General features: G+C 39.9%; 2 protein-coding genes across 9 annotated transcripts in view; one reads left to right on the top strand and one right to left on the bottom strand.

The window, feature by feature from the left end:
* The window catches only part of LOC102623169 (putative disease resistance protein At3g14460), a 41,611-nt gene extending 26,209 nt beyond the window's left edge, over positions 1 to 15,402 (bottom strand). For 5 of the 6 annotated variants that reach the window (XR_008053002.1, XR_008053003.1, XR_008053006.1 and 2 more), the window contains exon 1: positions 12,246 to 15,402. Coding sequence is in view for 1 of the 6 variants with exons in the window: in XM_025099037.2 (XP_024954805.2) it covers positions 11,697 to 15,254 (3,558 nt within the window). In the remaining 5 variants the exon portion in view is untranslated. Of the gene's footprint in view, positions 1 to 11,197 lie in introns of those variants that run through there. The other variant, XM_025099037.2, reaches the window with a different exon arrangement.
* A 1,790-nt stretch (positions 15,403 to 17,192) lies between these two features.
* LOC127901283 (uncharacterized) lies at positions 17,193 to 21,534 on the top strand. Of its 3 annotated transcripts, XR_008053443.1 has the most exons (6): positions 17,193 to 18,198; positions 18,709 to 18,760; positions 19,064 to 19,906; positions 19,999 to 20,172; positions 20,336 to 20,715; positions 20,822 to 21,534. XR_008053443.1 is itself a non-coding variant. In XM_052438281.1 (4 exons), exons 2-4 carry the CDS (start codon positions 20,085 to 20,087, stop codon positions 20,909 to 20,911), a joined length of 558 nt encoding a protein of 185 aa, XP_052294241.1. In that variant the 5' UTR covers positions 17,193 to 19,906; positions 19,999 to 20,084; the 3' UTR covers positions 20,912 to 21,530. The 3 variants fall into 3 exon arrangements, 1 of the variants encoding a protein (XP_052294241.1); XR_008053442.1 differs by having other exon boundaries at positions 18,709 to 19,906; XM_052438281.1 differs by having other exon boundaries at positions 17,193 to 19,906; positions 20,822 to 21,530.
* Positions 21,535 to 27,572: the final 6,038 nt, after the last annotated feature.

Raw genomic sequence — 27,572 nt, 5'->3', positions numbered from 1 at the left:
CATCTTCTTTAGATCCTCCAATATGTTGCCTTGGTTAGTTATTATATTTGTTAATTAACTAGATGACTTCCTACTTAAAGCATTGGCCATTACATTTGTGTTGCCATGATGGTAGTAAATTGAGCAATCATAATCTTTCACCAGCTCTAACCATCTTCTCTGCCTTAAGTTCAATTCTTTCTAAGTAACAGGTGTTTCAAACTCTTATAATCTGTATAGATTTCACAAGTCTCACCATACAGATAGTGTCTCCAAATCTTTAAGGCAAAGACTACAGCAGCTAACTCTAAGTCATGGGTTGGGTAATTCTGCTCATAATTCTTCAACTATCGAGCTGCATAAGCAACTACCTTGCCATGCTGCATCAATACACATCCCAACCCCTTTCTAGAGGCATCACTGTAAATAAAAAAGCTACCACCGATAGAAGGAACTGTCAAGGCAGGCACAGAAACCAACTTCTTCAACTCCTGTAAGCTTTTCTCACATTCATCGCTCTATTTGAACTTCGTATTCTTTCTGATTAATCTTGTTAATGGGGCTGCAAGTCCAGAAAACCCATCCAAAAATCTTCTGTAATATCCAACCGAATCCAAGAAGCTTCTGATCTCAGTAACATTAGTTGGTCTTGACCAATTCACCACGGCCTTAAACTTGGTTGGATCAACACAAATGCCATCATTAGTAACAACATACCCCAAAAAGACTACTTGGTCAAGCCCGAACTCACACTTCTTAAACTTCGCATAGAGCTTCATCTCACGAAGTGTTTGAAGAAACATCCTCAAATGCTCCTCCACAGTCTTAAAGTAAACTAGAATGTCATCAATGCAAACAATGACGAAACGGTCAAGGAAAGCCTGGTAGACCTTGTTCATCAAGTCTTTCAAAGCTGCAGGAGCATTAGTTAACCCGAAGGGCATCATAAGGAATTCATAGTGCCCATATCGAGTTTTAAATATTATCTTGGGTATATCTTCACCTTTCACCTTAAGCTAATGATACTCATACTGTAAATCAATCTTCGAGAATACAGTTGCACTTTACAGCTGATAAAAAAGATCATCTATGCGGGGAATAAGATATATATTCTTGATGGTAATCGAGTTCAGATGTCGGTAGTCAATGCATAACCTCATAGAACCATTTCTCTTCTTCACAAACAACATAGGTGCTCCCCAAATAGACACATTAGGACGGATAAAGCCCTTATCAAAAAGTTATTGCAGATGAACGTTCAATTCTTTCAACTTAATAGGCGCTATACGATAAGGTGCTTTTGAGATAAGTGCAGTGCCCGGCAATAAGTCAATGGAGAATTCAATCTTTCAATAAGAAGGCAAGCCAGAAAAATCCTCTAGAAATACATCAGGAAACTCCCTAACACACAAGCTTTAAATGCCTCACACCCTTTTGCCAATATCTTTCTAGCCTTAGGTGTATAAATCAATCCTCCACAACTACTTCAGAAAGCTTGAAACCGAAATTCATTCTCTCCAAGAATTCTAAACACAATCTCCTAAGAGAAACATTCAATACTGGCATGATAAGTGCTTAATTAATTCATCCCTAAAATAATATCAAAATCATGCATCTCTATAGGTAACAAATCAACAAAAAAAACCTCTACCACCCAAACTAATCAAGCAAGACTTATACACTCGATTCATTATCATACTATCACCCATGTGAGTTGCAATAGACAAGTAATATCTTAGTGGCTCAATGTTTTCACTTGCATAACAAGCAAATGTCATAGATATGAAAGAATGAGTAGCATCAGAATCAAATAATACTCTAGCATTTCTACAAAATAGGTATATAGTGCATGTCACCACATTATTAGATGCGTTAGCATCTTGCCCCATCATCGCCAAAACATGACCCAAAGCTCTAGGCTTCTTTTTCTGACTATCATCAGCTTGGTCACCAATAGGTTGGCTTTTCTTCTTAGGACAATCCTTAACCATGTGACCAGTTTATCCACGGCCAAAACAGACCCCTATACCTTAAAGGCACTCTCCTCGATATGTCCTCCTACAAGTCTTACATGGTGGAAAGTTCTTCTAGAAAAAAAGACCATAAACAATTTTCTGTTCATTCTTAGAGCCACCATCATTATTCTTCTGAGTTTAAATGCCTTTATTGTTGGGGCCTTTACCATGAGGTCTTTCAGGTCAAGTCCTCTGATTCTGTCGATCACGTCTCTTTTAAGACTCATTCAGCCACATCTCTTTCTCCAAAGCTCAATCCACCATATCAGCATATTCACTAAACCTCAAGGGTTCAATAATGTCTCTAATAGATGGTCGCAGTCTCTCAAGAAAATGTTGGCACTTCTTTTCCTTAGTACCAACCAATGTCAGCATAAAACAAGATAAGGCATTGAACTTGTTTTCGTACTCAGCCACAGACTTATTACCCTGAATCAAGTTTAAAAATTCTCTCTCCATCTGGTTAACCACACTCCTCGGAAAATACTTCTTATAAAAGCATCAACAAATGCCTTTCATGTAATCGGCCTCGCACCAAGACCCCTCCTCAACAATCAGGCTATGGCCTCCCACCAGTGAACTACCTCAACCTAAAGAGCAAATATGGCAAAGACCACCATAAGCTCATCACTACAATCAATAGCATCCAATATCTACTGGATCTGCTTAACCCATGCCTCAGCAACCATAGGACTAGTTGTCCCATGAAAAGCAGATGGCCCCAATTTCTAAAACTGCTCTAGTGTCACATTCCCTCTATTACTAGCAAAAATACTATGTCCCACATTTCCAACATTACGAGACGACCTCCACCACGAGAAATCTCATTCAATAGTCTAGTCTGTGTCTCTAGAATACTAGCCAACATATGCATTGTTGGGTTAGCATTCTGAGCCATCTTACGAATAATGGGGTCTCCCTCATCAGTTACCCATTGTGGATTGCTTGACCCAACAACATCCCCCACATTGGTTCCTCGATTAGCAACATTAGCGCCAGTTCCCTTAGTTACGTTTCGGGAACCAATTGCCCTAACAGCTACTTCATCACCCTCTTGTGGCTAAGTTTTGCCAGTATTAACAGAAGCAAATCTAGGAGGCATTTTCTTATGGGTCATCAAACATATACATGTAAAGAAAAGTTTTCATTGAAACATTTCTTTCAAAATACTAGTCAAAATTATAGACATATACATAAACATATTTATCAAAAAGCTTTAACAAACATCTCATTAAGAAGTACAAATAATGCAACATTGCAATCATTCAAGCAAACATATCATAAAAGTACGGGTTTTCTGACATATTTAAAATAAGCTTTTGGCCATACTAAATCATGTCTTAGGCAATAAAATACCTATTACCTCACTTGCATTAAAATCTTAATCTTACCTTATTAATATTTAATCTCTACAGAATCCAATCCTTCCTTTTGATACAACAAATGCAACACCCTAAAAATTTACCCATGAAAGCACAAGAGTAAAATTTGAATGAAACCTCACACCAATTATTCTTATTAATAAACCTCAAGATAGACAATCATTATTCATCTCTAACTGAATCCTTACGTAAAACATCTAAAATAAAGTCTCCAAAGAAAAGTCTCTAATCCAAAATAAAATGTCTAGTCAAATTTAATCTTTAAAGCAACTCCAAAGATTCACTAAAAAAAAAAAATCCATCCAAGTACCCAAGCCATATCTCTAATCAATCTGTAAACTATTGAAGACGAGGGGTGAGCTGTCAACTCGGTAAGCAAATCCACGGGCAATATTTGAAAACTTTTGTCATTATACCTTTAAAACATTTTATAACATCTTATAATAACATCTTCATTTAGCATAAGGGATGAATTCATGTAAAAGCATTAAAAATATTAAAACATTCATAAAAACATTAAAACATGAACATTTGGTAGCTCATGCCTCGTAGTCACCATCATTCATCATTCAGGGTATTATACCTCGTAATATTCACAACATCATTGTGTACAAGATTATCATCATACTAGCAAACTGGTCATAGCATTACATAGCATCATAACATTAGCATCATATACATTACTACGGACTATGAGCCAAAATATTTTTTGAATCCACCTTACATCCTTTCATAAATAGCATTTAAAGTCTTCTAAAACATTTAAGAACATTTCTTTGATCATTTAATTCTTTTGGAAAATTCTTTAAGAAAACATTTTATTTACGAAAACTAATTTCTTAAGAAAAGTTCATTTTAAAATACATTTTTATAAATTCATTTAAAAGTATTTTTATTTTACAAAATTCATTTAAATATTTTATAAATAAGTTTTCTAAAAATTTTCATTTAAACATAATTCTTATAACATAAATTGCATTTATTATAAAGCATATCATGCATGAATCTATTTACCTCGATCCGCAGCAATCAACTCAATACCTCAAGAATAAACCAATGAGCTCACCGACGTCTTTAAGGCAAACACTAAGCAAATAAGTTATAAAACTTTATTTTTCTTCTCCAAAGACTTATGTTTCTTTCTTTTATTTTTCTAGTATTTTGTAACGGTGTAAAAAATAAAAGACGGCTTCCTCTTGAAAAGATGGCTTCTTCTTAAATAATTTTGGTAATTAATAAATACTTTTTAAAAAAAATAGAAAGTAAGAAAACATGAGTTTTAAGAAAATTCTTTTTTTTAATAAAAGCTAATAACATATGTAACTTATTTAAAACAAATAGATAAGTTTTACTCACACACAAACACCCAATAATTTAAAACAAATAGATAAGTTTTACTCACACACAAACACCCAATAATAACTATCCTACCCAATTTAATAAGGGTAAAAGAGGAAACAAATAACAGGCATTACACAAGGGGATATGTTACCCTATTCATGGAGTGTTTCAAACTATGAATGAAGCTTCCTTTGCAACCTATTTTCTTCAAATACTTCAGAGAATACATTTAGCTCCTTGTCAGTTAAACCCAAATGGGCAGAGATTACTTTTTGGTCTGTTCGTTTTATGGAACAAGTGTGGACAGAGTGAACCTATTGTTGATGAGATCAAACATCTATTCCAGCTAAAGAGCAGCCCAAAAGATACCGACCGGTATTACTCTATGTCAAGTACTAAGGCCAAAAAATCCACAACTAAACACCCAACTGGGGGTGGGAATTAGAAGAACAAGTTCTTTTTGCTAAGGGACCCTGGGGTTAGGGAGCATCTACCGATGGTGGGAATGTCCATGTTCCTTCCCGTTTCTCAATTCCAAGTTGCTTGCTAGTTTAAGATATTTCTTGCTTCTTCTCGATTAGTTGAATATGTTGACTCTAATGAAATCTTGGTTTGTGTTGCAAATTCTTAGAGCATCAACTATAACATCAAGAGCAAATTACTGAAGAGGGTCGAGGTTGCCTCAGCAAACATCTGCTCGTGTAATGTCATGCTATCCATGCGTAGCTTAGTCGACTGGCATCTAGTATTAGACGCTCACGATATGGAAGATTTTGTGATCGGGGCCTTGAACAGAAGGCATCCCCGTTTTGGTGGTGCCAAAGGAGGTTCAAACAAATATGCTCCTTAAGATAAGCGCCTCAATACTACAAAAGGGTTTCTCATCTGAAGACTCTTCCGCCTTCTCAACCTAGAGCAAGTGAAACAAGTGGAGCTGCGAGTGACAAAGATCCTACCTCATCTCCTCCTCTGGCTGGGTCAAAACCTGATCACCCAATGAGCGACCAGAGTATCTAGCCCCCTATATTAGTGAGTTCATCAGGCTCGTAAAGAAAAAAAAAACCTCGAGGATTTTGACAATTGTACTCTTGGGGAGTTGGTTGGAGCTCTTCAGTTTGATACATTCCAGCTGGGTTCCTTGGCCACATAATACAAAGCAAAAGTTGGTCGTTATGACAAAAAGATGAAGGATGACATCTAAACTACTAAGAATAGAGCTAAAGCGGCCAAGAAGAAAGCAAGAGATCTTAATCTCAAGAATTTAGAGCTTGTGGAGCATATGTCTCTTGCAAAGACTAATGCGGTCAACCTCGAAAATGAGCTTATCGACATTAAAGAGGAGTTCACGACCCAGAAAGTGTCTTATCAGTCCCAGTTGGAATTTCTTCAAAGGACCCAGAAGAATCATATCAAGGCTCTGGAGAACGATCATTGTTGTTGAATATGATTAGAAAATATTATGTCAATGAATATAAGAGAACTTTACTTCTCCATCATGAGCAGGAGGAACGTATCTAGGACAGGATCAGTTGAGGCTGTGGCCCAGGATTTTGAAACTTTTTATAGTTATTAAAAGAAAAGATAATATTTTTATTATTTAAAAAATTAACCCTACTGAATTATAAAATTATGAAAGTATCATAATTAATTTTAAAAAAATGTATGATGCCCCTACATTTAATTTCGAATTATAAATAATTTGATCAACCATTAAAATATTATGAGACTTAAATGAAGATAAAAGACAATATATTATGAAGATAAAATTAAAAAACTAATTAATAATAATAGAAAATCACTTTCCTCTTTTTATTTTTTCAATTTCTTTCAAATGCTTCGAATAAAAAACACATTTTCTTTGTTTATTTGTCACAATGTCAATGCCTGGATTTCATTCTAATTTCCTAAATCAAAAGAACTTTCCTTCAATTATTTAGTCTTTTAACATTGATCTCTAAGTTTTAAGTGTAGCTAATTCTTTAAGTTTTCCAATTGATCTTTTATCTAGTTTCAGTATCCCTATTTTTATCATGTATTCCTGTTTTCTCTTTGTGTTGCACTATATGAATATGTTTGTTATTATTAAAAGATTATAAGAACAAGTTAATGATAATTTAGTTTTGTATATTGAAAAATATTTTTAATTATATTGATAATGAAACTATCATATATTCTTTTCAACGCATAAGATCCCATCGATTTGTCTTTGACGAGAACAATTGTCTTTGATCGACATTAAAGAGGAGTTCACGACCCATAAAGTGTCTTATCAGTCCCAGTTGGAATTTCTTCAAACGACCCACAAGAATCAAATCAAGGCTCTGGAGAACGATCATTGCCGTCGAATATGATTAAAAATAACTACATCAGTCAATAAAAGAGAACTTTACTTCTCCATCACGAGCAGTAGGGACGTATCCAGGATAGGACCAGCCGGGGCTGTGGCCCAGGCTTTTGAAATTCTTTTATGATCATCAAAAGAAAAAATAATATTTTATTTATTATTTAAAAAAGTAACCCTACTGAATTATAAAATTATGAAAGTGTCCTAATTAATTTTAAACCATTTCATGTTGCCCCTACATTAAATGTCCAATTATAAATAATTTGATCAACTATTAAAATATTATGAGACTTAAATAAAGATAAAAGACAATATATTATGAAGATAAAATTAAAAACTAATTAAAAATAAAAGAAAATAAAAAAACTAATTAAAAATAAAAGAAAATCACTTTAGTCTTTATTTTTTTCCGATTTCTTTTCGAATGCTTTGAATAAAAAACACACTTTCTTTATTTGTTTATCACGATGTCAATGTGGATTTCATTGTAAGTGTAGCTAATTCTTTGAGTTTTCCAATTGATCTTTTATCTAGTTTCAGAATCCTTATTTTTATCATGTATTCACTTTTTCTCTTTATGTTGCACTATATGAATATTTTTGTTATTATTAAAAGATTATAAGAACAAGTTATTTGATAACTTAGTTTTGTATATTAGAAAATATTTTTGATTACATTGAAAATGAAACTATCGTAAATTCTTTTCAAAGCATAAGATCATGTCGAATAGCCTTTGATGAGAACAATTTTAACAAGCAAATCTATTATCAATGAATACTATAGTTTTGATGCTATATATTACTATCTAAATTTTCAGAATTATATTATATTTTAAATAGAGTGTTAATCAGGTACATGCAAATGCATTCCATAAGAAGTACAACTATGCACATGACAAGCTCGCATTTGGAGGTTGTGGAACCCACAATACGGTTTCCCAAATGAGAGCTTGCCACACGCACTTGCATCAAGTTTGATTTTAATTGAATGTGCCCCAACTCAATTAAAATCTTGGCTACATCCTTGATGAGTAGTGGAGGATGGAAATTCTTCGGCAAACTTTGTGTACAATTGTACGCTCTCATGTGTCAATATATTATGTGTTGGATAAAAATATAAAATTTAATATATCTAAACAACAAGCCTTGGTGAAATCATTAACTAATAATTTAAAAATATGTCACTTTGTAAATATTTAAAAAAAAATTATACAATAATTTGTATATTTATTATCAATTTAAATGAAAGAGTAACAATAGAAGCGCAAACTATTTGTGCAAGCATAAATGTAATGTACAAACTCATGTAGCATAAAGATATGAGTTGGATAAAAGTATCACATGACAATTTTTTTTATTTAAATAGTGTTTATGTTGTAATTTTAATTGTCTTTTTTTCCTCAATCAAATCTCAATTTTGTGATGATTTAGAGTTTAATTAAATTGTCGATCCACTCGTACCTAAGGTAGCCCATACTTGAAATTAAGCAATTTGTTAAATAATTATTCATTAAACATTCATTATTAAAAAAAATGGAATATATATTCCACAACAGATGAAAATTGAATAGCCATTAATTTCAACACTGAATAAAAATAACGAATATTAAATTATTCAATATAATGAGAATAATTAATCATAATAATGAAGATTGAAGGGCACTTTGATGCTTTTGCTTCTCGTCAAAACCTTGTGGACACCACCATAAATAATATATGCTTTATATGACTTTGTCATGAATTCATATCCTCTCCTGATATTAATTTATTCTGAGTAAATTTCATTAACATAATTAGTGGTTAATAAATTAAAATAAAAAAATAATTAAATTATAATCATACACTAACACTAAAATATAAATGGCACAAGATCTGTAAAAGATTAGAAGTGCTCATATTAAGAAAAGATCATAATCCCTCCGTCATAACCACTATATATTATATTGTATAATTCTTAGATTAGTATTTTAATTTGGACTGAATGGAATCTTCCTTTATATGGAATAACATTCGTGGTAATTGCTTTAAAAATTTATTTTTCAAAATGAGAGACGGAGAAATTGATCTTGCAAAAATTTTGGAAAGATGTCACAACTCACAACTTGGTTTTTTTGGACTGATACTCGAATTTTCTTGGAAAGATAGATTCTGTGAGAAGTTTAGTAATGGAAACTTGGAATAAATTATTATTTATCTCACTCATTGGTATTTGGTTTATCATTACAGGCGAGAATACTCTAGAAGCCTCGTCGTTTACGTTTTAACAATAAACAATATGTCGTCACATTAATAAATGATCAGACTCCATTGCATCTTTTTGTCTTCTTGAAAAACGACGCGTCATCTACAAGAATCAGTTGTAGGATCTGAAATTTGAAATGGCTGTGAAGTTTTCATATTTTTGTTTTTTTTTGCATTATCTAATTTCTTTTATATTTTTGGGTACAGTGTTTGTAATAATTAGCTCATTGGCTGGTCTTCGTGTACCCGAAGTTGACTAGTCAAAGCAGGTCCTGATCCACTGATGACAAAAGCATGATTTCTGAAAGTATTTAATTACCTAATCAATATTTCAAATAATTTGATGTACATAATTCAGGCCATTTATTTACTGTAATTTGGACCAATGAATGGAATCTTCCGTTCATAAAATTAAACTTTTTTTCCCCCGATTCTCAAAGTCCTGTCTTGCACTAATTTATTTGAATCCGATTCTAGAGATTAAACTGCACGTATTGCAAGAATTAAACAGCAAAAAAGAAATCAGCCTCAGCAAACACAAGTGAGATGCGTAAAGATTAATGAGCAAAGACAAAGATTTTTCATGGTTCCGAACGGAAAATCAAAACACTTTGATGTGATTTACTCAAATTCACATCTTCATTCAGATGCTGAATTAACAATGAACTAATTTTGACACAACAAGCAACTTAAAAATATATATAATAAATAAATAGATACATGTAAAAACAGAACAGGAGGTTGGAATAAATTAAATCTCTGCAGCTTGATCAGCTTAAATGCTTAATCAGTATTACTCACTCAGCAAGCAACAACAAGGGATCTTGTTGACGAGGCTTCGATAAATCAAAATGCTTGTCTTCTTTTTTTGATGTACAAAATGCTTGTCTTCTTTTTTTGATGTACAAAATGCTTGTCTTAATATGTAGATAGCGAAAATAAAATGTCAGTGGCCTTTCCAACTAAAGGCAGAGGACTAATTATAAAACGGAAGAATCAAACTATGTGATGGTATCCAAAATTCAAATGAAAAGCAAAGTAGAAAAGGCAAGGTAGATCATGCGCACATTCTAATGAGGTTTTTCTTATACCAGAAATGCACTAAGATGGAGATCCTCTTAACTCCTTCCGCAGATCCACACACTAGACATTGGTTAGGAGGTACAGGCATTGTTCTTCAGTCTGAAAGCAATTTCTCTTGGTTTAATCAAATGCAGAAACATGCAAGGATCAGTAATAAAAGGAATGTGCAAAGGCAAATTATTACCCTTTTTTGGATCACAAGTTTCAATGTTAGTGAAATTTGTGATCTTGTCGGTCTCATCTTCCAGGCTGATGTTGCATTATGCCTCTTCTGTTGTTTAACCTTCTTGCTATCTTTGGTCAAAGGACCTGCAGGAAATATATTTTCTTCTAATCCGGGACAGCATTGATTTCATCACTCCATTCTTGGAATTCATACTGAACAAAACAGATAACTGGACGTGCTACTCAAGGAAGAAGACGATAGAGATGCAAGAAAGAACGAGAATACGTCTTACCACCATTGCCTTGGCCCCTTCTATTCCAAGATTATACATAATAAGATTGGGACTAAAACTCCAACTTATTATGTCTCTGCATTTCCAGCCAATTGTCACTACACTTCAAAACCACAATGAATTGATCATCTGAAAGAAAACATAGATTTGGCAAACTTGGTATCAACTTTATCCGAAACAGAAAATATTGAATTGAAACGGGACTAAGTTCACAATTTTCTTTAATTATGATACAACTCTGCAGCTCAGAGCTTATATCATCGAATTACACTTTTCGAGTAAGTGCTAACTCCAGCAAAAAACCAAAAAAGAATTGAAATTAGATGAGGAACAGAGAAAGCAGGAGAGACCGAAAGAGAAGAAGAAATATTTGTAAATAATTTCATTAGTTCCTCACTGACGCGTTTCCTTATACATATACCTTTTAGGCTTTTACCCCTCAACAACACACGCCTAATTAACCAACAATCGTAATGATTGGTGAAAATAAACAAACAAAATAACAAAATCACAGCTGTGATCTTCTGTGATCTTCGCCCCCCTCTTTTAGTTCATTATCGAATATTCTTTAGGTAATGTAATCTTTGAGCTCCCCTGCGAATACGAGTTGGACCTTTTATGGGCTCCTCGACAAGCTGGGCTTCTTCCTCTGTTTCAAGTGCTGGCTTATCATTAATCTCGGGCCAAGTTGTATCAAATTACCACTCACCAACCGAAGTTCCGAAATCCTATATGTAATTAGAGCTCCCCTCAGTCATATAAAGGAAGTTCCAACATCCTCAGTTTCCTCTGCTAGCCACCATCGTGACATTCACAGTTGGTGAAATGTATGACTGATCTAATTGGTTTCTGAGCTATGAATTCTCTGAGTTCATTTTTCCTCCTACGAATTTGCCATCTATGCAAACCCGAGGGATAGTGGCAATCTTGGACCACTCTTTTCCCGTATCCCTTTTGTACTCTTTCTCTAGCATTGGACAGCTCCATATGTTTAACCACAAAATTGAGGATGGAAGGCCCACCTCTGGAAATGATTTCAGATTCGGGCAATCATCGATCCACAGAAATTCAAGGGAGGTGAGGCTTTGGAAACCCTTTGAAGATAGCTTTTTCAAGTTTCGGAATCCTATGATGTTCAGGAAACATAGAGAGGTGGGCAACATCATTCGCATCTCCTCGTCCGGAAAACACTCTGCTTCATCATCATCACATCCTTCGATCCAGAGGCGTCTAAGAGAGGTAAGCCTGTGCAACCCCCACTGGATGGCTGCCTTGTACATTTTCACATCAACACCTCTAATTTTTAGTTCTACTAGATTGTTGGGAAAACCTTCTTCCGGAAACCTTACAATACTTGGACATCTCTGTAAATATAAATGTTCAAGAGAGTTGAGTTTGTGCAGGTCATTGGGCAGAGCTTCAAGCTTCTCACAACTCCATATCCTAACACTTGAAATGGTGATGGGAAGCCCTCTTTCTGCCAAGGAAACAAGACTTGGACAGCGCTGTATATCAATCCACTGTACATTGTGCAGGCCGTCAGGTATTGACTCCAGCTTTTGACAATCCCATATGTAGAGTTGTTCAAGCGCCTCAGGTAGCCGGATTCCTGGGGATAAACTGGTGAGCTCAGGGCAACGCCTTATCCCCAGGCGTTTCAGCGTTACTGATGAAGAAGTAGCATCTTCTTCACCATAGACCAAATGCTGTAAGTTCTCACAATTCTCTATCTCAAGCCTCTTGAGAGATGAAGGCAGCTTCCGTCTTGCAATGAATGTTAGAGAATCACAGCCGGTGATACATAGGCTTTCTAGCTGCAAATTGTTTTCTTTAAATGATGAGGAAGACGATGAAGAAGCAGCAGTAGCAGAAGCATCCTCTTCACCATCTACCAAATGCTGCAAGTTCTTACAATTATGGATTTCAAGCATTTTAAGAGATGAACTCCACAACACGGTCGATGGCAAATATGTGCAGTTCTCACAATTTTCTAAGATAAGGACCTCCATCTTGGAGTAAGATGGATCTCCTATCCAAGAAGGAAATCTTTTGCCACCATAGCCGTTGATTGTGAGTTTCTTGATATTTGTACAGGGTTTTAGCATGCCAAGTACAAGCTCTTCTTTATCCTCATTTCGTGAGCTGTCAAACTGAGACCCCCATTGCAATGACAATGCTTCTAGATTCTGCTTCTCGTATAATATTTCTTCGCTTGCCTCCCGTGAGATAGTCACATTCTCTAATCTCGAAATACAAAGTTCTCCACTGAGAAATGTTAAACTCTTCAGATCTTTCAAGCCGGATGATCGCGTACCCGTGCCCACAATGAAATTAGATAGTGCCTGAAGATTCTTCAACTCCTTCATTCTAAATGGCATCTCTTTTATTAAATATGCACCCGTTATATCAAGATGGCGCAAATTGATCAACTTTCTCATTTTGGATGGTAACTTCAGTAAATAATAACAACCTCTTAACAACAAAATTTGCAAGTTAATCAGAGAGCACGTTGACTTGGGCAAATTTCTAATCCATGTGTGAGAGAGGTTGAGATACCTCAAATGTTTCCAACCACTCATCGATCCTTTAGGCAACTCGGTGATATAAGATCTGCTTAAAGATAACACCCTCAATTTCCTACATTTTGATAATAAATTAGAAAATACCAAATCATTCTTGTCATACACACCAGAACTTGAAATTGACACTGGCAGAAATGTCCTCAGATGCTGAACTTCGTGCATTACTTCAAGCATGCTGTTGCCATCATTCACACTACAGTCATAAGAAAAATGACGAGACTTCTGTACAGAGGAGATTGACTTGTTGGCTTCTTCCCATCTAAAACTCGTTTGTCCAGAGACCAGTTGGGCCAAATCATGAACAAGGTCGTGCATGACAAATTTAGAGTTGTTACTACTTGACGGTTGGAGTATTGACCTCGACAATAGATCATGAAAATATTCACGACCCAGAACTTCTGGTTGCTTCTTGTTGTTCCTTGATTCTTGAATGATGCCTTCAGCCATCCATAAGAAAACAAGTTCCTTCTCCTCAAAATCATAATCTTTGGGGAAAATAGCACAATAAGAAAAACATCTCTTCAAGTGAGAGGGAAGATAGTGATAACTCAAACTTAACGCCGGGAGAATGCCATTTCGCTGAGGTAGATCCAAGATTTTGCTGTTCAATATTTCGTCCCAAGCATCATGTCTCTTAGAACGTAAAAGTCCACCAAGAGCCTTTGCTGCCAGGGGCAAGCCTCTGCACTTTCCAACAACTTTGTCACGGAATAAATCTGAAATTTGTTGTGCAGTAAGATCTCTACTCACAAACGCGTGCATCATGAACAGGGACCAGCAATCTTCATCTGACAGGCACCGTAGATTATATTGTTGAATTGGTTCCATTGTTGATGCAACATGTGAATGGCGAGTGGTGACAACTATCTTACTGTTTGGTGCAGCACCCATGAGTGGAGCTTTCAGGTCTTCCCACAAGCCGTAGTCCTCGTTCCAAACATCATCTAAGACCAAAAAGATTTTTTTACCATCGACTGCTTTTTTCAACTGAACCTGCACTTCATTTAAAGCCTTGAGATCACAACTCGAGTAGGTGATTGACTCGAGAATTGCCCTTGAAATGCTCAAGACATCAAAGTCCTCAGAAACGCAAACCCATGCTTTAATGTCGAACTTGAAAGTTTCCACCTCCTTATCATTGTAGACCTCCCGAGCAAGGGTTGTTTTTCCAATCCCACCCATGCCGACGATGGGTATTACAGCAATATTGGCATGACCACTCGGGGAATTGGCCGATACCATTTCAAGTATTTTGGCCTTATCTTGGTGTCTCCCGAAGACAGTACGTTCTGTTGGAACACTTGAACTGGGTGGCCTTCGCTGTGCAGCTGTATTTGATGATGCCCCTCCAGGAGTCAATTGCAATCCAAGTTCAATTCTTTGTTTACATAGTTCTTCCAAGCGGCCAGTAATGTCTTTTACGCTGGAGCGCATACTGTGATTGAACTTAACAGTATACCGATTGAAACAACGGAAAAAAGCTACAGGGAGGAGCCTCTGTACTTTGCTAGTGCTGGCCTCATGATCATGGTCTGCTATCAACTTGTGCTCCAAAGCACTGGTGGCAAACACATCAAGATTGTCCTCAACATCATAAGCCAAGTCCCTGAGATTGTCCAGCCAAATCTTCACAGCCTGGTCCGTTAGCTGCTTCTCCTCTGCATCGCTAAGAACCGCCTGAATCATCATCAAAGTGTTTTTCCACTTCTTGAGCTCCGAATCAACCCCGCCTCCAAGCTGACGAACAAAGTTGAGCAATTCACCATGGGGAGCCAATCTGTCAAAAATCACCTGAAACAAAGCTGAGAGTAAGAGCTCACCCACAGGCATGGTTTAGTTTTGTACTTTCGTTTGCCGGAGAGTAAAGGAGTATAGGATGAAATGGGATAGAATGCAAGTAAAATGAAACTAGGAAGCAGGGCGTCAAAAGCCTGCAGAGATTGATTAGATTCTAAACCGTGTGGACTCTAGCATATCATGATCATCATCGAAATTTCTTTGATAATGACCATAAAATTAATAAATTTTTTTTCTTCTTTTCTCAAAGTCAAAGTCTTGCATTCATTGATTCTAGACATTTAAATTTCCAAAAATACCTATCGTTAGTTACTAATATTATTATAGACGGTGCCAAGTGTCATCTGAAATTTGCAATGACGACAATACAAGAGTTAAATTATTAAATTATAAATGGTGCCAAGGCTCTTTTTGAGATTTCATAAATAAATAAAAAGGCACTATTTGAGATTTTGATGTTTTGCCACGTTGTGTTACGTTAGGTTGATTAATTTAATAAATTGTTAAATTATAGATATTACTCTATCATTCTACTCTTGCTTCCTAAAATTTAGTATGGGATTTCCTGAATTGATTCTTAAATTTTCTTAACTGCATATTGATCGAATAATGTAATAATTTAGTATAATAATTATATGACATTACTTTTTATTTAAAACAATTTGGCTAATATATTAAGTAATTAAGCTGCACGGTATGGAATAAACTCTTGCGATTATTTTTAAATATTTGTTATAATAGCTTATTTATTAGATTATTTCTTTATTATATGGGCTCACGTTATTTATTACACTATGTTATAAAAGTTGAGATAGTGGGGGGAGTAAAAGTGAAACAAAATGGAGAAGGATAGCGTTCTCTTATTTTCTTTGTAGATATTGGAAAATAAATTATTTTTTTTCTTTTAATCGGTGTGCAGTTTTCCACCAAAATGAACTCACCAAGGAAATTTTCTGCATTTTCCTTTTCATAAAACGAAAAACAACAAATTGAAAACGGTACCAAACGCACAAATTTCTTTTAATTCTCTATTTTCCTAGTCATGTCTTGCACTAATCTTTGCAATCTCAGCAAACACAAGTCAAATGCATGATGATTAATGAGCAAAAGCAGTTGTTTTCAATTGATTTTGGGGTAGGAAAAGCCAAAATCTATCTTGAACAATGAATTTATATTTTTGGGAGAGATGGGGTACCTCACTGGTTTGTTGTGCGCGATGTGGTGTATCTAAACTTCGGGAGAGGTGAGAAGGGGAGAGAGAGTGGTAACAATGGTGAAAGGTCAAAACCAAGAGAGGTGTCCTTCAAAATGAGCTACACGCCTGCAAAACAGTGAAATAGAGGTTAGAGGTGAAACCGGGGTACCCCGGCGTTCACACTCCGACGCTCAAGTTAGCAAACTCAAGCTTTTATGGTAAAGAGAGCTGGCTAGCCCTCTGTAAATTAGGGTTTTAAGATTGAAGAAAACATATTTTTTCGGAGTGTGAGTGTTTTTTGGGTGAATGAGAGCATAATGGAGAATGAAACCTAGGCGCCTTTATATATAGAGTACCTCGGCTACCACGTGGCATACCCTTTTTGGCTAACGTCCTTTTAGCTCTTTATAATTTTTTAGATCGTTATCTGCATGTTCGCGGCGTATCTCATCTTTTGGAAACGTGGCGTGCGCTGGAGAGTGGTCCGGGGTACCTCTGTAGTAGCTGTCGGGTAGGCGGCTGGAGACCACTGTCCTTGGGACAGTATTCTTCACTTTTGGCAGAGGTTGGCAGAGGTAGCAGGCGGCTGTCCCCCCCTTTTGATACGACATTCTTGATTCCTAATTCTGACAAAATCAAACAATATCTTTTAGGAGGCGGAGGCATTTCTCATGGCGGATATTTTCGGTGGATTCTCTTGCATCCGCTTTGCTGGGTACCTCGAGTTACGTGGGGTATCCCCTATTACGCAGGGTACCTCTATTTGTATGGGGTACCTCATATTATATGGGGTACCTCTATTTGTGTGGGATACCTCTAATTGTGCAGGGTACCTCTATTTATATGGGGTACCTCAAGTCATGCCGGGCACCTCGGATTGTGCAGGGTACCTCCGATTGTGCTGAAATCATTCCATTAGTTGACACGTGGCGCTCTATTGCCTTTCCTATTTTTTCCTCAAACAACATCCCCCTAGTTTCTTTTTGGCGAGAAGTATTAGAGGCAAAAGAAACTCATTGTATGAACAACACATGGCGACGCGGCTGGACCGGAGGGTACCTTGCTTAGCTTCTTCCCTTGACTAAACTTTGTGTACTTCGAATTAAAAATCTTCTCTTTGTCTTTTCCCTTTCCAGCTTTTTTTTTTTTTTTACGATGAGAACGAACAGTTGTCTTCATATGTCTCTCCTTTTTCTTGGGAAGTGGCAGTCATCTGACACGCAGTTTGAATTTTAAAAATACAAATCTCACTCACACATCCTTGAACTCCTTTCTTGGGCAACGTGTTCTGTCAGGTTGAATTTAAAACTCCTGACGTGTGTCAAAATTTTGAAAATCCTCAAACGAACTCCCAAAAATTGATTATTTCCAGTAGCCTTTTTCTTCCATAATTTCGTCTCTTCTTCTAAATGCATCAACATTATCATAGGTAAAAACAAAAATTTCTTTACTCTTTTTTTAGCCTCGTTCATCTTCTCTAGGCTTTATTTTCTCTTTACTCTTTTTCTTTTATTTCCTTCCTCTTCCGTTTTCTTTCTTTCCCGTTTTCATTCTCCATTTTCTTCTTTCCTTTCTTTCTTTATTCTTTCTTATTTCCCTCTTTTCTTTCTTCCTTTTCTTTCTTTCTTTTTTCTTTCTCTTTCTCTCTCGGTCAGTAAAGATCTGGTGCGTTTTCCGGCATGGATCTCAGCTACTGCAGTGGCGGTTTTGGGTCCAGATCTGGTCGGTTCAAGGCGATTTTCCAGCGGCTCACAGCGAGATCTCGGTCCGATGATACACACGGTAAACCTCCCTCCTTGAGTCTTCATTTTATCTCGCTTTCTCTCTCTTCTTCTCTCTTTTTCTTCTCTCTTTTTCTTCTTTCTTTCTCATTTCGGCCGGCATTTTTCTTGGAGATTTCCGGCGTCGGTTTGGTGTGGTTGCAGCCATGGCAGCCGGTTCTTCTTGGTGCCTGCAGCTTCTCTGTTTCTCTCTCTTTTTTTTTTTTGGCCGGCGTTCTTCTCGGAGTTTTCCGACGTCGGTTTGGTGTGGTTGCAGCCATGGCAGCCGGTTCTTCTTGGTGGCTGCAACTTCTCTGTTTCTGGCTCTTTTTTTTTTTTGGTCGGTGTTCTTCTCGGAGTTTTCCGGCGTTTTGGTGGCTGCAGCTGCAGCAGTCGGCGTCGGTTCGGTGGCTGCAGCTCCTTCGTTCTTCATTTTATTTATTTACTTATTTATAAATAACTATATATATTTAAGCTTTATTTTTTATTTTTATACTTGCATATTTTACCCACTGTTTTTGGTTGCCTGCAGCTTCGTCTCCCCGCAATTATCGATCCCGATCTGTCGAATTGGTGAATCATAGGTATCCCTCCTTGTTTCTCCTCCTTTGGCGCATTCACAATGGCGCTATTTTGTATACTCTGAGAAAAATTTATTTTTGTTTTTGTTGTTTTTTTTTTGTTGGTTGGTGTTTGCATTTGGTGGTTGATGTGTGGTGGGTGGTGCTTGGTATGAATATGTTGCTATTTGAAATGGCTTGTTGGATGTGTTGTTGGGGGCTTGTGGATGTGTTGTTTGGGGAACTTGTGGCTTGGTGGATGTATTGTTGGGTGTATTATTGGGTGTATTGTTGGGGACTTGTGGATGTATTGTTGGGAGAAAGTAGATGGGCAAGAAACACACGGTACCCCTGAGGAAGCGACGTGCAGTTGGGGTTACTAGGGTTGACAGCCCTCCTGCGGGTTCCCCTTCTCACATCTCCATTAGCGAGGGGGATCGGTCCCCCCCTAGTTCATCTAGGAGTTGTAATTCTCGTTCTGAGCCCCCTCCCCCTAGGAGTACCCCTCGTGTCAGCCTACGCTTTCCTAGTAAACGGCCTACCCCCCATCCTCGAAAGAAGAGTAAGTCAACCAAGCCTAAGGTTCCAGCTCGTTCCTCGGACCAGCCTCCTAAATCTCCCCCTGCCACACCTTCAAAATCTAGCAACCCTTTTTTCCTAGGCATTAGGAGGGCTATTTTGGGGGACTTAGAACAAATTAGAGGCAAATACAATATTCTTCCATCTGTCCAGCTTAGGGTACCCCATGTAGATGAGCGACCCGAATGTCCAAAGTCTGATGGGATTGCTCTCCATATCGACCTCTTCGATCTAGGACTCCGCCTGCCCCTCCAACCATTCTTTATGAAAATGTTTAGTTATTTGAGGGTAGATCCTGGGCAGCTGTCCCTTCCAGGGTAGAGGACACTGATGGGCTTATATGTGTTATGGTTGGAGGTCGTGAAGCGCGACATTTCTGTTCGGGAGTTGAGGGGTCTTTACCAATTCAAGAAGCCTAAAGGTCCCGGCATTGCTTACTTCTCCCCCTGGGGTGATCATGGCCACATCGTTGAGGGGAACCCCGCCTTAAAGAAGGGTTACCGAAAAGGATGGTTTGTCGCTGAGGGTAGGTGGGGGACAGAGACTCTGAGTGAAAAGGGCAACCCCGTGGAGGTTCCTCATTCCTTCAATGTAGACTGCAAGTATCTCTCTTACTTACGATTATTTATTGTAATCTTTTACATGAATGTCTCACTAACCTTGGGTTTTTCATTCTTTTGCAGGTGTGACATGGGCTAAAGGGTCATGCCCAGTTCAGGAGGTGGGGAGAGAGGTGAAGAAGTTTGTGGATAGGTTTCGAGGTGTACAGATGGGTAGTGATGTGCTGGAGGAGAGCCGATTATGGAGAACGGGGCTGATTGACCGAAGTCCTCCACCTGCTCCCGAGGGTGACTCATGTATGATTTAGGTGTCGAGGGGTACCCTATTATTATCTACGGGATTGGGGTACCCCGTTATCACCGCATCTTTACTTTGCTTCCCCGCTTTTCATTTCCTATTTTTGCTTTTGTAGTATTTAGTACTTATTCGGCTAACATGACTTTTGTGCATTGGGTGCAGTTATGAAATCAGCGGGTGACGTTTTCGACGCCTTTTTCCAAGCGGTAGTGGGCGGTGCTTCCGGATCTCAGGACTCGGCGGTACCCCAAAAAGGCTCTCGGCCACCTCGAATTCCCGGACCAAAGGGAAAATCTCAGGGTACCTCCCACAGCGGGTTGAAGGGTACCCCTCGCTCGAAGAAGAGAAAATTCGGGCAAGTTTCCACTTTCCCCGATGAGTTACGCGAGGGTGACCTAGACCCGGCTTCCAACAAGGAGATTTCGCACTTGGCTCGTTGTTTTTACTACTCTGCTGAAAATGTTACCTCTGAGGTTGCTGAAGAGGCTGACAGGATGAGTTTGAGCCAGCGCTATGGTCAAACACTTAGGGCTACCCAAGAGGTAGGCTTTCCCGGGGTACCCCGGGTGTACCCTTCATCATTTTCTTTTTACTTATTTAACCCTTTTGTCATACACATATATTTAACATGTCTTTCATGACCCGCAGGCATCCTTTCTCCTTAGCCACTGCCTTCCGGATCTCGACTCCCTTGCTGCCGCACAGTTAGAGGTCGACAAGTTAAAGAGTGAGCTTTAAAGCCATCAATCTCGTGAGGATCAGCTCGCTCGAGAAGTTAAAACTCTGCAAGAACGTATTGCTGGCCTGTAGGGAGAGAAAGCTAGGGTGGAGAAGGATTGTGAGGAGTTGAGGGCCACCAACGGGGATCTGCTATCTTGACAAAAGACGATGGCGGAGGATGCATTCTCACTCATCATGACGGAGGTGTGGAGTGTGGATCCAGAGTTCGAGGTACCCCGAGTGCAGAAATTTGTCAACAAGGCTACGATTCTGAAGACAATTGCAAAGAAAAAGAAGCCTTCCCAGGCACGGTCGGGTACCCCTTCCGGGTCGCCTGGGGTACCTCGTGCGCTTCAGCCGTTGCCTGCCTCGGATGCCCCTACTTCTGCTGCTCATATTCTGGGTACCTCGAAGTCCTCTGCTGATCGCCCTCTAGAGACGGATGTCGGGGATGGCGTTCCCCCCTCGGCGTAGCCTTTTCACTGTGCTCTTATTTTTTCGGATCTATCCACATTTTGCTATTTGGACCTTGTTTCTTTCTTTTTGGTTTCTCGGGATGTTTTGTATTATTGGGACTTCTCTTTTGTTATGATATCATGTCATTGAGTCTTCTTGTATTTTACATGCTTGTTATTCTGCAAATGAATGCTTGGCTAAACTGTTACCTTGTAAATGTTTAGGGTACCTCTCATTTTTTTTTTAAACGGGGTACCCCTGGTACCTTAACAAATATCCAACATCAGGCGGATTCCCCACAAATTTGATGCATGTCCTTCTTTGGAAACTATGGCGGATTCCCCACAAATAGGTAATCAAAATATCATCGCGACATCTCGATCAAACGTTGAAAGCGCAATTGGTCCAACCAATCACTTTCTTATTCTTTCGAAGTTCTCTCCGAATTTTTTCAAAGCTTACCCCTAACTTTGCTCAAGTACGAGGATGGAGGTGTGGGTGTTCTCATATCTAAGCCGAACTTCGTGCCGCTAGGGTATGCCAGTTTTTCTTCACCCTCAGGTCCTCTTTGACCCTCCCTCTCTTTATCTGGGTAGCTTTGTCATGCTTCCGCAGAAAGGCTACCCCCGGACTGTTCCCTCCGTTGCTCATTTTGGCTTTCCATAGATTGTCACGATCTAGGCATATCAGGTACCCTAGCTGGTCCTGTATTTGGTTAGTCATAATTGAAAAGCGTATGGCGAGAATTGCATATAACCAGATGCAAGGGTATATTAATGGCGATAAATGAATATAATTCGCATTCTAAGATCGAAGTGGCGAATAATAAAGAAAGAACCCACATCATATTTATTGAGAAAGAAAATGCATTTATAGATAACGAAAGCGTTGATCAATACATGACTTAGCTTTGTTACCCTGAGGAGAATGAGAGACCGCAAGACCTCACATCCTTTTCATTTGAAAATTAAAGAAACTCTAAAGTTACAACTGGCCAACATAGGGCATTTGGGGTACCCCATTTGGCCTACCACACAAAAACATTAAAGAAAGCAAAAGGCTAAAGGTTAAGACACTGTCCTTTAGTAATATTTCCGTAGCATTGCAGCGTTCCAGGGGTACCTCACAATTGTGCCATCCATGTGGAATAGCCTGTATGCACCTGTCCCAACAGGTTTGTCGATGCGGTAGGGTCCTTCCCAATTTGCCCTGAAAGCGCATTCGCATGGTACTCTAGTGTTCTAAGTTACCCTTCTCAAGACAAAGTCTCCTTTCTTGAAGGATCGAGGGCGTACCCTTTTTTCGTATAGACCCGAAATGCGATGCTGATATATGGTTGTCCTCAGTTCTGCTCTAGCTCTTTTTTCAGCCACCAAATCAAGGTTTGAAGCAACTAAAGAGGTGTTCTCGGCCTCATCAAAGTATTCAACCCTGTGAAAGGGTACCCCAATTTCTGCTGGAATCACTGCGTCAACACCAAATGCGAGGGAAAACGTGGTCTCCCTAGTGGAGGTGTTTTGAGTAGTCTGGTACGCCCATAGTACCCTAGGTAGCTCGTCTACCCATGCTCCATTTCTTTCTTCTAACTTCTTCTTTAGGATACCTTTGATAATCTTGTTAACGGCTTCGACTTGCCCATTAGATTGGGGGTGGGCAGGTGTAGCAAATCAGTTGGCTATCCCCAACTCCGAACAAAAGCTTTGAAATTTTTCATTATCGAATTGCTTGCCGTTATCACTGACAATTGCATAGGGGATTCCAAATCTGCAAATGAGGTTCTTCCAAATGAATTCGGTGGTTTTCCTTTCTGTGATGCTTGTTAGTGGCTCCGCTTCCACCCATTTTATAAAATAATCTACTGCCACGATTGCATGTTTTGCTTGCCCCTTTCCGGTAGGTAACGGTCCAATGAGATCCACTCCCCATATAGCGAAGGGCCAAGGAGAAGATATAATCGTTAGCTTCTCTGGGGGTAGGTGGGGTACCCTGGCAAACCTTTGGCATTTGTCATAGCTTCGTACCATATTCTTGGCATCTTCCCGCATGGTTGGCCAGTAGTACCCCTGACGGAGAGCTTTTTGCGCCAGTGATTGTGCTCCATAATGATTGCCACAAATCCCCTCATGTATCTCCCTCATGACATACTCGGCCTCGTCGCTTCCCAAGCATTTAAGGTAAGGAAGAGTGAACCCTCTTCTATATAGGGTACCCTGGATCAGGCAATACCGGGCAGCTTTATACTTTAATCTTCTTGCTTCACTTTTATCAGAGGGGAGGTCTCCATCCTTAAGGTACCTTATGATAGGCTCCATCCAAAGCACATCGTCGGACAGTGATCCTACTTCCAATGGCTCTGGGAGACCAACATTGGGTACGGGTATGTATTCTGTTGTGATGGGGCTAGATGACTGAACTACCCCAAGGGATGCCATTTTTTCCAGGGTATCGGCTTCGCTGTTCTCCATTCGGGGTACCCTTTCCACCTTAACCTCGCAAAATTAGGACATCAACTCTCTGATTTTTCTGAAGTACCCATTCATGTTTTCCTCTTTCGCTTGATATTGTGCGGTAATCTGGCTTACCATCAACTGTGAGTCACTCTTGACGTGTACCATTTTTACTCCCAAAGCCTTCGACATCCTCAACCCCGCTATGATTGCCTCGTACTCGGCTTCGTTGTTTGAAACCTTGAATCCGAATTGCAGGGCGTAGCATATTTTCACCTTATTTGGGTCGATTATAATAACTCCTGCGCCACTTCCGTGTGAGTTAGAGGAACCATCCACATATATTTTCCAGACCTGCTCCTCTTTATCGGTGGGTGGGGTATCTAACAGGTATCTCAGATCACTTTCACCACTTGAGTCATTAGCGAATTCCGCAATGAAATCAGCGATGGCCTGGACTTTAATCGTCGAACGAGGCTTAAAGATGATGTCGAACTCGCTTAATTCGAGGGACCATCGTAGAAGCCTTCCGGACATGTCTAACTTCTGAAGGATTTGCCAGAGGGGAAGGTTGGTGACGACTGCAATGGTGTGAGCCTGAAAATATGGTCTGAGCTTCCGTGCGGAGACAACCAATGCCAAAATGATCTTCTCAGAGGTGGGGTACCTCTTTTCGTCAACCATAGCCTTACTAGTGTAGTAAATAGGTCGTTGTACCTCATTATCATCCTCTCGGAGTAACACAGAGCTGGTGGCATGCTCGGATACGGCGAGATACAGCAGCAGCACCTCTCCCGGCTCAGGTTTGGCAAGTAGTGGAGCATTCACGAGGTACCCCTTCATTTCTTGGAAAGCCTCTTCGCAATCGAGTGTCCATTGGAGCTTTTTGCCGGTCTTCAAAGCTTTGAAAAAAGGCTTACACCGGTCGGTAGCCTTGGAGATAAAGCGGCTCAGAGCAGCTACCCGGCCTGCCAAGCTTTGAACCTCCTTGATGGTGCTTGGCGATTTCATGTTAAAAACCGTGCGAATTTTATCGGGGTTGGCTTCAATCCCCCGTTGTTGTACCATGAACCCGAGAAACTTTCCCGAGGTGACCCCGAACGCACATTTTTCAGGGTTAAGCCGCATCTAATGTCTTCTCAAAATGGTAAAGGTAACCCTGAGGTGCCCCAGATGTTCCCCCGCATGCACCGATTTGGTGATCATGTCATCTATGTACACCTCCATGGTGCGCCCGATTTGTTCCTGGAAACTTTTGTTCACTAGCCGCTGATAGGTGGCCCCGGCATTCTTCAAACCGAACGGCATAACCTTATAACAGTATAACCCACGGTTGGTGATAAAGGCCGTTTTCTCTTGATCGGGTTCATACATCTGAATTTGGTTGTAACCGGAGAAGGCGTCCATAAAACTAAGCATCTCATGCCCCGCTGTTGCATCAACCAGTTAGTCCACCCGAGGAAGCGGGAAGCTATCCTTGGGGTAGGACTTATTCAAGTCGGTGAAGTCCACGCACATGCGCCACTTTCTGTTTGATTTCTTGACAAGAACAACGTTGGACACCTAATTGGGGTACACTGCTTCCCGAATAAACCGTGCTGTTAATAGGCGGTCTACCTCTTGTTCAATTGCATCGTACCTCTCTTGATTGAAGGCACGACGCTTCTGTTTGACCGGTTTATTATGCGGGCTGACATTGAGTTTGTGACAAGAGAGAGAAGGTGGGATACCCGGCATATCCGAGTGGGACCAAGCAAATACATCGAGGTGCTCACGTAGGAAGGTGACGAGTTTCTCTCTTTGTTCCTCCGAGAGGTTGGAGTCTACTTTCACTGTCTTCGTTGGATCGGTGGCGCAAATCGAGACTGAAATAAGATCTTTAATTGGGGTACCCCGCTTTTCATCTTTTAATATTCGGGGATCCAAAGGTGCCTCAACTTCACATCTGGGCTCCTCCTGGTCCCCGTGGGGTACCCTCGAGCTATCCCCCGTAACTGCTTCCATCCCCATTGGTGAAAACTCTAACTTTTTTCATGGGTGGGCTACTTGAGGAGATTTTTTCAGTACTGCTCTCCGCTGTCTAGCAAGTGCTCGCTTTGAGGGGGAAGGTGTGGGCTGGCTGCCACTAGGGTACCCCTTCATTGGCGGATCAGAAGCTATTTGGTAAGTGACTTTGGAGGCCACATAATAACATCCATGAGCCGATTGCTGGTCCTCTTTAATGGTGATAACTTCTTGGGCGGCCGGGACTTTCATGGCGAGGTAGTGCATGGATACCACCGCTTTAGTTGCTATTAAGAACGGCCTACCCAATATAATATTGTAGGCACCCGGGTTATCTACAATAAGAAAATCAATCATATGAACAACACAGTGAGATACCTTACCAAGTGTAACGGGGAACGTAATGATGTCTTTTGGTATAACCATATCTCCGGCGAGCCCAATAAGAGGCGTAGCATATGGGGTTATCTTTGGTGACTCAATCAATAGTTGATCCAAGGCGCTTTTGAAAATGATGTCAACGGAGCTGCCGGTATCTACAAGAGTTCTTGCTACCTTACCGATGGCAACATTCAACGTCATTACGAAGGCATCGTCGTGGGGGTACGAGATGCCCTCCGCATCTTTTTCTGTAAAAAGGATAGGCAGAGGATGGTGGGGTACCTTTGGTGTACCCTATTCATTAAGGTTGACTTCTCTGCCAATATTGGTGGTTATCATTCGGACATACACGCCTTTCTTGTGTCCAGGGGGTACCTCTCGTTCGGGACTGCCATCAGCTACCCGCTTTCCTTTATCTTGTTCCGCAGATTTCTGAGCTTCTCTCATGCCGGCAACAAATTCTTTGAGGTACCTGCTGAGAATCAAAGATTCAATTTCCTCTCGCAAGGTGAAGCACTCGGATGTGCTGTGACCAAAGTCCTCATGGAACTCGCAATACTTCAGGCTACGCTTCATGTTGGGGTACTTCTTCATTGGCTTAGGAGGACGGAGGAGGCCGCTATCCCGAATATGGTAGAAGATCTGCTCTGGGGATCGATTCAGTGGGTGGTAAGATTCGTACCGAGGCCTCGGTGGTGGCTCTCGCTGATCCGGTGGTGGCGATCTTGGAGGTTGGGGTACCCTTGAGGTACCCTGAGGGTTATACCCTCGTCCCCGCAGGGCAGCCCGTGGAGGGCTCCGTGCTCGGGATACCCGCGGTATCGAGGCCTCCACCCTCTTGGGCTTCTCCTTGTTCTTTGTAACATCGGCCTTATCTTCTTGGCACTTCAATTGGCATTTTTCGTCCATCTCCACCTGCTGCAACGCCCGGGAACGGGCTTCCCCATATGAGAGTGGGCGTTTCATTTGAAAAGAACATCATAACTTGCCCAACCGTAAATTTTTCTCAAAATGGGTCAATGTGTATTGGTTTCCAAATGCTCCGGTTCGCAGCACCTCTTGGTGGAAACGACTTACATATTCCGCCAAAGGCTCGGCTTCCCCTTGCTTGATAAAGGCAATTTTGGAGGCTACCCTATCTTGAGTGGAAGCGTAGGAAAACTCTTTAGTAAATTCGGATAACAATTGGTGTAGGGAAGATATTCTACCCGCTTTCAAAGAGCGAAACCATGACTTCGCGGGGCCCGTGAGTGTATGTGTAAACATCCTACACATGGCGCTCTCATCTACACCCTTGATAAGCATTTGGTCGCGGTATAGCTCAGCATGCTCCGAGGGGTCAGTGGTACCCGAGTATTGGGGTATCTGAGGCATGGCGAACGCCTCGGGGA

This window comes from Citrus sinensis, chromosome 3 (genome assembly GCF_022201045.2).
Source record: "Citrus sinensis cultivar Valencia sweet orange chromosome 3, DVS_A1.0, whole genome shotgun sequence".
Lineage (NCBI taxonomy): Eukaryota > Viridiplantae > Streptophyta > Magnoliopsida > Sapindales > Rutaceae > Citrus > Citrus sinensis.
The sequence above is the reverse complement of the archived record's forward strand: the minus strand, read 5'-3'. Positions and strand labels throughout refer to the sequence as shown.

Bases quoted from the DNA above. Each gene is read 5' to 3' on its own strand.
- LOC127901283 (XM_052438281.1), top strand. From the start codon at position 20,085: ATGGGTAGTGATGTGCTGGAGGAGAGCCGATTATGGAGAACGGGGCTG. The intron at 20,173-20,335 runs GTATGATTTAGG...CATTGGGTGCAG, and splicing joins TGCTCCCGAGGGTGACTCAT to TTATGAAATCAGCGGGTGAC. The intron at 20,716-20,821 runs GTAGGCTTTCCC...CATGACCCGCAG, and splicing joins CACTTAGGGCTACCCAAGAG to GCATCCTTTCTCCTTAGCCA.